A 10780-nucleotide genomic window follows, 5' to 3' on the forward strand; every position below is an offset into this window, starting at 1 on the left:
CTTCAAGTTGTACCAGACCTGTATGAATTCCTTTCTTCTGCTGAACACAAAAGAAGATATTTTGAACAATGATTGTAACCAAACAGTTGGGGCACCATTGACTTCCATAGTATTTTTTCCTTACTAATGGTGCCCCACAACTGTTTGGTTACCCATATTCTTCAAGACATCTTTTGTGTTCAACAGAAGAAAGCAATTCATACAGGTTTGGAACAACATGAGGGTGAGTAAATTATGACAGAATTTTCATTTTTGTGTGAACTATCTCTTTAAGAATGACTGCCATTTCTGGTCAAGCTAATTTAAACTAATTAGCAGATTTATGATTTTTTTTTTACAGTCTATGGTCACAATATGTAGTTTAGCAGAATATGTTCCTTGTGCCATTGTCTGTTTGGTCTGACAGGCAGTGTAATATAACAGATCAGTTTCCACAAGCATGTCGCCTGATTATGTTTTTAAAGTTCATTCATTCTAAAGGGGAGGGGGGAATGGAAGCCTATACAGTTTGCCACTTTGCCACAAATTAATCAGATTTCCTGCCTTCTGTTATATTTTCATGCATAGTTAATTCGGGACGGCTTGACCTTGTCATTGGCAGCACACACAGTAAGTGCAGAACGGCAATGAGAGTGTGTAGAGCCAGACGTGACCACTAGAGAGCGCCAGATTATAACTCTATCAAAATAACTGCACAGCCTCAAGAAAAACAGGAAACCTTAAAAGGAGTAGGCTAATTAAATTGTAGGCCTATTAGTGCCTCAGAAAAACACACATTGAAAATACACAAAAACGTACTACTGGACACAGAATGTATTAGAAAAAAAATGTTGTTCATGATATACAGATACAAGTTTTTATTTACTAAAATAACAGACACATAAAATATATGCCGCATAATGAATCACTAATGTATCTATTATGTTTTAGAAATAACTTACCATATTAATTAAGATTACACAGATTTAGTAGGACTAGGAGCAGTACAACAAAAACAAAAAAAATCTCAAGAAACTAAACAGTGTTACTAATTATGATATAATATCATAATTAACGCAGTATGGGGAAGTTGACAAGAAGTATGGATATAAACTTTATCATTACTGTATGTGTATATTCTTCCATTAATACATTTTTTTTTAATTAAATTCATCCCAAAGTACTGAGAGATCCACAAAAGGACTTCTTTAGTTCTAACATAATTTCAGGGGACGTTTAATACCACTTTAACACAAAGCAAATAATGTTAAAGATATAAATCATCTTATGATAGGCCGTTTGTGATGGTGTTATTCTTTATTTCTTAAATAAAATAAGAAATGGCGATGGTGATCTGATTTATTTCATTTATTATAATAGATAATTAAGAGAGAGAGATTAAATATGTGACATATAAAATTATAAATATAATATGATAAAGAAAGTCTTGTTTGTCCATTTAATTGATTACATTTATACTTTAATGTAGTTTAGAAAACTAGATGTCCAACTATCATAATAAGTTGTCCGAGTCTGCAATAACACCTGGAAAATTGTAATTGTCTACATGTGTTTATTGATCTGTATAAACTATATACCTGTTGTGTGACAAATACATTTTAAAAGTAAAAAAAATCCAGATAGTCTCTTAGTTGCGGATTTTAAAAGGCATGTGCAGTATAGATCACCTCTTTGAGGTCATTTCATTATTATTTTTTATTTTTTTAAAGAAATTAATACTTTTATTCAGCAAGGACATTAAATTGATCAAATGTGCCAGTGAAGACATTTTACAATATTATAAAAGATATCTATTTAAAAAAAATGCTGTTCTTTTAAAGGTTATACTCATCCGTTATATTCATTCAACTGGTTTCAACAATGATAATAATAAGAAATGTTTCCTAAGCAGCATATAGAATGATTTCTGAAGGATCATGTGACACTGAAGACTGGAGTAATAATGCTGAAAATTCAGCTTTGCCATCACAGAAAAAAAAAATATATATATATTTTTTTGTAATATTCATTCTGTTTTTACAGTTTTACCTTCGTGAGCATAAGGGCATTGCATTTCAAGGTAGACATTTTACATTCTTATCAGTTCTTGCATTCCCTGGGAACCAAACCCATGACCTTGGCGTTGCAAGCGCCAATGCTCATACTGTTTGAGCAACAGGAAAGCTTAAAAATAAAATTTTAATTCTGCTAATGCTTTATTTTGATGGTCCTCCAACAAACATTTTACATGTCTACATGGCAGCTTATTCTGCTAACGTGAACCCTAACACCTAACTCTAACCTACTAACACTCTGATGAGAGTTAGTTGACCTGGAGTTGCAAAGTTACTTATAGTTAGTAGAATGTCTAAAGTGGACCATTGAGATAAAGTATAACCTAACTGGATGTTGTTTTAAACAGTTTTACATCAAATATAGCATGTCACACTGCTGTGAAAAATGAGAAAAGCTATAAATGCTGTACCTTTTTCATTGAAATTTCAACCTTTTTTATGCTTAAAGGTATGGCGGAGGATTTTCTTTTTCCGGGTGGATCATCAAGACTATTGGTCCTCCTAAGTGTCAATCATTCTGGTGATATGTTTACGTAAGGCCGTCGTACGTGCTCGTGCACACGATTCACACGATGGCGTGCGCTCAAAACACAGGTTAGGCTTCCCACTGATGCCTCAGTCGCGAAGTTTCTACTTGACAGGTAAAGTTTGGCATGCTATTTGGAGAAATCCATTTAAAATCACTGCTAGTAAAAGTTAATGTAAGCTATGATTAGCTCGTGCATGCTCTCTCATGCACACGTTTAATAGGCGTTCCCTCTCGGGAGCAGGTAGACTGTTGCGCATGTGCATTTTTTCAAAAAGTGGAGAGGGCGGTTCTTTTCTAAAATTCGGGAAAATCCTCCGCTATACCTTTAAGTATTTAAACACTTCTAATTGACTTTCCGCCCAATAGATGCTCCATGAAGTCATACTGTGTCCTTGTCAAACTCACACACAAAGTACATGGTGAGGTGACAAGCTACATCAATCCACTCGCCTGAAGACACCATCTCGACGCAGTCCTCGTCATCGTAAGCGTTGTTTGGCTCGCCCTCCCTCCACTTGCTGAAAGTGGTCATGGGGGAACGCTCCACATACACAAAGTGGCCTTCTCGCTCCAGGTCGTTGATGCCGATATACACTCGACTGAGGCCAGCTTCGGTGACGTAGGCAGCGATGGCTCTGTTAGACACCTCATCCTTGGGCATGGCCAGGTGTCCACCTCGCCCCTGACAAAACACCTCCGCATCCCTGGAGCGCTTTTCCTCCTTCACCAGCAGATAGACCTTGCTGTCTGTCTCTTTGATGCCAGCGACAGCTGCAGGGGAGGGCAGTGCTGAAAAATGAGGATCTGAAATTCTATAATCACACCGCAGCAGCCAGCATTCACACAAGTGCATTCTGACAGTCAAACAAAAGAGCTTCTGGCGAGTGGCTAAATACTTTTGTCTAGGCGTATTCACCCTTCACATCAAAACGAACAACTGTATGAATCAACTTCACGTTATTGTAATCTCATGAACGCTGGTTGAGAGAGCAAACGGTTCATTCTTTCTTTTGAACATACCATTTTTAATGAACTTCAGCTCACTGGTTAATTGCGCCACTTGATTATCCATTTCACCAATCATTTTCCGTAAGGGTGCACACTCACAGGGGACACCTGGGGAGACAAATTAAATATGAGACCATTCACACGAGCTCTCCAAGCATTAAACCGATTCCTGTTTAATTCAAACCAATTATAAACTGAAATGAACTTAATACTATTTTAGCAACCGTTACCTGGCTCTCCATTTGGGCCCTTAGGTCCTGGATCTCCCATATCACCTTTTAAACCTAGAAAAATGTACCATTATTAAGCAGTTAGACCAAACAAGGCTAATTACTTTCAGATTTGTAGTTTTTTCACAAGCTTGCCTTTGAATCCAGAGGGACCCATCTTCCCATAATGTCCAGGACTACCTTTTTGGCCTTTGACTCCAGGGAGACCTGAAAAAAACATATAAACTTAATATGTACAGAAATAAAACGCATGGATACGAACCAAAGAATATCCCTGGAGTTTGATTCCCTTGTTTATCAGTATGTTGAATCATTTATAAACACAAGTCATGATCCTGGCTCACATGAGCTCAACTATCTAAAAGCAAGATAAGGGAAGTTTTAGGGGCTCCTTAAAGTGTACACATTTGGCAGCTCCCCTCACTTGGTTTGAAAATTTTGCAATTTCTTCAGCCATCAAAAACTTCCTTACGAGTTCATATAGAACCTGAATCATGTAAGTGGATAGTAATTAAAAAGCATGAGATTGAATTAGATGAACCTCTCAAAACAGTTTAGTATTACCTGGCTCTCCAGATGGCCCTAATCTCCCAGGTTTCCCAGGTGCCCCTTTCTCTCCTTTCTCTCCTGCTTCACCTAAATGACAACAGGAACATTTTGAACAGTAACAGACAAACCTGTACAGAATAGCAAATAGCAAGTCGTCCTGGGAAGTTCGTACGTATGAGGTGGGAAGTCGTGTTTACGACGGCAGGAGCGTTCAAGTCAAGTTCAAGTTCTTAAACTCTAGTTCTAGAAAATGGAGAACAAAGAAATGTGCATCAGGTGTGCTTTGCTTTTTATGTTTTTAATTCACTTATGAAGCCACTGCAAACTTTATCGTTACATATTACATTGGTAATGCCATCATATTCTGTGCAGGCAATTAGCTTACTTCGCTGTAAATAGAAAAGCCTGATAATATCACTGTTAAATATCTTTAAGTATTGTGGTATTCCACCATGTTTTTCACTGACACGCCCCCAACTCGTAAAGATCGGGGCTTAGAGAAAATCCCGAGCTTCACACTCGTATTTACGACATTGTGGTGGCGTTTATGTGCGTTCAACTAAATACGATCTTTACGAGATGACTTGAACATAAGTCATAAGTCATTTTCATACAAAATTCTAATTATAAATCCCAGTAAAACGATAGTAGGCCTATATATAGGCCTTTTTTGAAAGAAAGAAGTTTTATTCAGCAAGGATGCATTAAATGGATCAAAAGTGACAGTAAAAACATATTCGTCAAAAAATGTCCAAAAAAATATTAAGCATCAGAACTGTTTTCAACATTAATAATAAGAAGAAATATTTCTTGAGCAGAAAATCAGCATATAGAATGATTTCTGAAGGATCATGTGACACTGAAGACTGGAGTAATGATGCTGAAAATTCAGCTATATGACACCACAGGAATAAATTGCATTTTAAAATATATTTAAACAGTGAAGAGTTATTTTGGTAACACTTTATTTTGATGGTCCCTTCTGATCATTCTGTTAACTATAAGTAACTTTGCAACTATGTCAACTTATTCTAACCCTAATCCTACCAGTCTACTAATACTCAACTAACACTCTAATGAGAGTTGACATGTATTGTAGGTGCAATGCTACTTATAGTCACCAGGATGTCTAAAGGGACCATCAAAATAAAGTGAAACCGTTATTTTAAATTGCAATAATATTTCACATTTGACTGTTTTTACTGTATATTTGATCAAATAAATGTATTACATTTGATTAAATTAGTTAGTGTCATTAGTGTAGATGGCATAATGTGGTGCAATTTATTTGTAGTACCTTTGAGTCCAGGGACGAGGATCTGGACTGAGCATGGTTCTTCTGGCATGTGCTGACCATAAACTGACCTCATTAGTGTCAAACTTAACATGCAAGCCATCAGCTTCTCTCCACCCATCCTGGAAACAGAACATTCATGTTCGTCTACAGTCAAATACTCACAAATGCTTCAGTGCTCATAAAATGGAACAAGTGGGACTCAATAACAGACGATGTCTCCACAGTCAATTAATCTTGTGACAGACATGCAAGCACAAACAAGCTACTATAGTCAAACCAACAGCATTTACAAAGCAAATACACAAAAGAGCGCAAAAAATATATATTTTTTTTCCGAACTATCTCACCGGCCACCTTCATTTCAAAGTCGACACTAGAGAGTAAACAGTCACACCAAGACGTCTCCTGTAACTACCAACTGTAACATCTATGTTGTCTCGTTGTTGCATACCACCTGCAGGACAACGTATTGCTTATGAAATGGACTTACCTTGTGTTGAATTTCAAAGCCCACTATATAAAATGCAGCAGTCCCAGCCAGTATATGGATCCAAGTGAGCTAATGGAGGTTTGCTCACTGGTGGTCTCTCTGAAATTTTTCATCACACACCCTGCAAGAAACAGGCCTGAGAGTGAGCAAGAACGTGTAAACACAAAGATAAGAGCGGCTCTGCAACACTCCTCTCTGATATGGGAAATTTCCATGGGAAAATATCAGGGTCAGTGACAGAACGACTCTTAACACATTCCTCACAAATTAAGCATCAAAAGCATTCCCAACTGTCACAAGTTTTAGTTAAGATAGCGTTAAATTATTTATATAGGTATTATATTTTTAGATGCTAAAGCCAATCATAATTTTATCTTCACATAATGTATTGCAATTTCAATGAGCAGAAAACATGGAAGTTACAAAGAAGCATGTTTAATTTGAGGTCACCCAGGATGAGAAAAGCTTGGGAACAGAAATGCTGCAGTTTGTGCATTGGTGCACAGGGAGGCAGTAAACATTTGCCGGAATTCCTTCTGGAAAAATCCAGAAAAATGAATGGACTCCTTTCTTGTGCTGCAGGTGCAAAATAATAATAATAAAATAAAATAAAGTGTATTGGCAAAGCCATTATTGTATTATATTATGTATGTATATAATGTATAATAACTTCTAATGTTTTCATTTATTTTTGTTGTAATTGTTTAGCTTTTATTTATTTTTCTTCCGAATTTTAATGAATTCTGTTTTGTAGTTGTTGTTCTGAAAATTCATTTTCTATAGTTGCACTGACAAATGAGTCACATGCCAGTAACTGACAATGAGGATCAGAACTACATGTGCTGCTATTTATATTCACAGTAAACAAACTTAATAAAACCATTTAGATGTCATTCACCTCCAGAGCTCTATTGTGCTCTCTTGTGTGTTGCTAAGGAATATCCTTCCCTTGGTAACCAAAACTAACATAACGGGATGAGGAGGAGGAGGAGGAGGAGGAGGAGGAGGAGGGTAATGGGGGGTAATGGGGGGAGGAGGTGGATCGATCCCTTGAAATTGTGCTGCAGCAGTTCTCACTCTGACACATTGCACTACAGTGACACTGCATGCTGAGGAAACACATCTTATTTTTGTGTTTATAGGGTTATAGGGTTATGGTTATGCCTTATGCATAGTCATACTGTCCACTGCATAAACTCTACCGCTCAAAAGTTTGGCGCCAGTAGGATTTTTTTTATGTTTTTGAAAGAAATTTCTGATGCTTACCAAGGCTGCATTTATTTGATAAAAAAAAAAAAACTTTTCTATTTTAAAATGTTTTAAAAATGTAATTTATTCCTGTGATCAAAGCATCACAAAGCATTTTCAGCATCATTACTCCAGTCTTCAGTGTCACATGATCCTTCATAAATCATTCTAATATGCTGATTTGGTGCTCAAAAAACATGTATTACAATTATCAATGTTGACAACTTTGTCCAGCTTAATATTTTTGTGGAGACCATGATAAAAAAATTTTTTTTGGGATTCTTTGAATAAAATAAAATAAAAAAGCATTCATTTGTTTGAATTATATATATATATATATTTTTTTGTAACACAATGAATTTCTTTACTGTCTTATCATTGATCAGTTTAATGGTCCTTGCTGACCATTACTGACCCCAAACTTTTAAACAGCAGTGTACAGAACTACGGAGCCCCTAAAGGGACATGGTGATGGAAAAAAAAATATGAGATGGGCGGAAAAAAAAATATTACAATGGTTTTGCGTTCGCTTGAAAAATGTTTGCGTTCCCTCGCAAAACCTTGCATTCTTTGCACTAAGAATTTTTGCGTTCGCTCTCAAAAACCTTATGAGCTCTTTGCAGGCAAATCCAAAGTTTCTCGGCGGAACGCAAACGTTTTGCGAGGGAGCGCGAAGTTTCTCTGGGGAACACAAAACATTTGCGAGGGAACACAAAAGCATTGACATAATTTTTCCTCTATCTCATTTTTCTTTCCATCACCATGTCCCTTTAGGGGCTCCGTACTGACATTAGCACATATGTATGTACGTAAATAAATAAATGTTCAGTAATCTTTCTGTTACTATCTAAATGCTGACAATAGATTTCAATTCTCCTTAAATCGGACATTTTTATTTTCTTTCAATGATAGCTTAACCCCCTCTGTTTTGTCTGACTTTGTCTTGACTCTGAACCGGATAAATTCTGAATTTAAAAAGTGTGCAGTTGGATGTTTTGCTCTTGCATTCTGCTCCACTAAGGCTAAAAGCCGTCTGTGGAAGAGAGCCCAGAAAGGACAAACCTTGACCAGCGGAGCATGACAGTCATAGAGGCCTGTCTGACTTAAGGGCACCTTCAGAAAGATGGCACTTTGTGCTGTGTCAGGATCAGGAGGTTGGCAGGCGGCTCAGCCGTCGGACGTAATGCCCATTCAACCATCTCATTAAAGACACTTATTTTCTTGAAAGATGACTGAATAAATCACGCTGTGCAAGGGTGTCAACTTGAACTTGTTAATCAAGGGATGGTTGAAAAAAATCATGCATTGCAACCTACGAGCTCAATAACCTGCATGGATATAGTACTTTCAGAAACCCATACTGAATAAAAATAAAATCTTGTATAATCATCAACATATTTTGTTCACTTTTTCTACATTTAACTTTTTTTATTTAATATTCAAATACATATGCATGATATGATTTAAAAAATGATATATCTAGGGTTTTAATAATGCTTTAAGTTTCTTGGCTCATCTAGATGTTTCTCTTTCCTACACTTCCACATTATGCAGGTCTCTTCATCACAATATGCCTTGTGTTCACAGTTTACACGTTTATATTATGTGTGCTATGAGGGCTATTTTAAGCACAAGAGGAAAACAAAAGCCATTATGAAAGACAGTGAGCAATAAGACAATAACTCTTAATAGTTATTAATTCATGAGATCATATGTGTCAAATTAAAGTAGATAAATGTTTTACATAAGGGTAGTTAATCATAATGTACATGGGTCAAGATTTTTGGTTAAAATATTAATTTTTCAGATCCCCATTAGCTTCCACAAAGTGGTTGCTATCTTCCTGGGGTCCACACAGAGACAAAAATATACAGATAAAATAAAACCAAGAAATAATTACACTAATCAAATCATAGCTACATCTTAGCAGTAGCAGCACATCAAACATACAACATACATTTACATATTTGTTAGCATATCTTTACATTGTCTTCTAAATACATACATGCTTTTACTTTTTTGTATGTTTATTGGAACCATATTCCAAGCAACAGAACCTCAATAAAGCACAGTTTTGTCATAAAATTTGTGTGTATAAACCCACATATACAAGTTTTAAGATACTTGATTACCTTGTAAAAATATACCAGCAGTTGTAAATGTAGTTTATCCTTCACTAACAGCCATCATTTTCTAAAACATTGGCCTAAAATGGATAATGAAGCACTAACCTAGCTGCTCTGTTCTGAGCCACCTGAAGTTTTTCTCAGATGCACTTGACCATATCATTGGGCAGTATACTCAAGATGTGATAAAACTAATGATTGCACCAAAGATGTAAGAAACACAGAACATTTCATGGCCACAGCTATACCTTTTCCCATATTGCTTACTTAGTTCAGACCAAGTTCAGACCAAGACAGCATACTAAGTTTCACGCCCAGCAACTTAACACTTGTTACTTGTTCCACTGGAGTTCCATCAATAAACAAATTCAAGTCATCAACCTCAGTAATATTATTTTTGCTACCAAAAATAAAAAAAATGTAAAAAAATTATAATCTGTGTTTAAAATGTATTTATTAGTTCTAACCCAGTTCGTAATTGTTTGCAACTCCTCACTTAAAGGTACAATATGTAATTTCTTTGCTTTAAAAATGGCAAAAATCACTACATCTATGTTATCTATTTTTTTTTTGTTGTGTACTTACATTATCCCGACTGTTTCCAACAACTTTCAAACCAGGAGAAATTTGTGATTTAATTCGAAGACACGTCCCGTTTCTTTATTTCCGTTTTGTCGCCGTCAATGGCGTCATATCCGCGTTGTCCCTGGTTTCCGCTCGTACTGCCATAGCAACCAGAGCCCTCTGATAGTAACCAAGGCGACAGACGTGGACAACTGTGTAGTTCGTAATGTCTGTCTACACGCTGTTGTTGTTTCGTTCAAACATTATGGACCATGGCAAGCAGACTTTGGATAAAAAAGGAGAACTAAAACGAGAATCAATATCAGCGCGGTGTTTTCGAGATGCCGAGAGCTCCCATAGACAGTATATAAACGAGAGCTCCACGTCCGAGACTTCGACCGCTCCTACATGTACTTTATTAAACAGGTGAGCACATTTACATAAAACTAATCAATGTTATATAGTTCAACAATGATAAAATGTTAGAATATGATCTGTATGTTATTCTAATGTTGATCTAGCTTACTGCTAGTCTCATACAGACAAACTAACACATAAATTTCAACACATTCAAATGCAGTTTAGTGTGATAGTGTAATGTTAGACCAAGTGAAACAGCGCTGCGTTACCTCACAAGTTTAATTTGTCTAATAAACTGACCTGTAAGTAGTAATTCTGCACTTGC

At 36.3% G+C, this 10780-nt stretch overlaps 1 protein-coding gene across 3 annotated transcripts; it reads right to left on the reverse strand.

Annotated features, from left to right (window-relative positions):
• Nucleotides 1–843: 843 nt before the first annotated feature.
• On the reverse strand, nucleotides 844–6282 carry colec11 (collectin sub-family member 11). 3 transcript variants are annotated; one of them, XM_084392563.1, is made up of 7 exons: nucleotides 6158–6282; nucleotides 5668–5786; nucleotides 4386–4457; nucleotides 3957–4028; nucleotides 3822–3875; nucleotides 3604–3699; nucleotides 844–3354 (listed from the first exon to the last, which is right to left on the reverse strand). In XM_084392563.1, the coding sequence occupies exons 2-7, from the start codon at nucleotides 5783–5785 to the stop codon at nucleotides 2963–2965; spliced, it is 804 nt and encodes a 267-aa protein (XP_084248689.1). In that variant the 5' UTR covers nucleotide 5786; nucleotides 6158–6282; the 3' UTR covers nucleotides 844–2962. The 3 variants fall into 3 exon arrangements, with proteins under 3 accessions (XP_084248689.1, XP_084248687.1, XP_084248688.1); XM_084392561.1 differs by having other exon boundaries at nucleotides 2181–3387; XM_084392562.1 differs by having other exon boundaries at nucleotides 2182–3372.
• Between the last annotated feature and the right edge of the window lie 4498 nt (nucleotides 6283–10780).

Source organism: Rutilus rutilus (assembly GCF_951802725.1).
Source record: "Rutilus rutilus genome assembly, chromosome: 21".
Taxonomy (NCBI): Eukaryota; Metazoa; Chordata; class Actinopteri; order Cypriniformes; family Leuciscidae; genus Rutilus; species Rutilus rutilus.

Bases quoted from the DNA above. Each gene is read 5' to 3' on its own strand.
- colec11 (XM_084392561.1), bottom strand. From the start codon at position 5,785: ATGGGTGGAGAGAAGCTGATGGCTTGCATGTTAAGTTTGACACTAATG. The intron at 3,700-3,821 runs GTAACGGTTGCT...TTGTCTCCCCAG, and splicing joins GGGCCCAAATGGAGAGCCAG to GTGTCCCCTGTGAGTGTGCA. The intron at 3,388-3,603 runs GTATGTTCAAAA...ATAGAATTTCAG, and splicing joins GCTGAAGTTCATTAAAAATG to ATCCTCATTTTTCAGCACTG.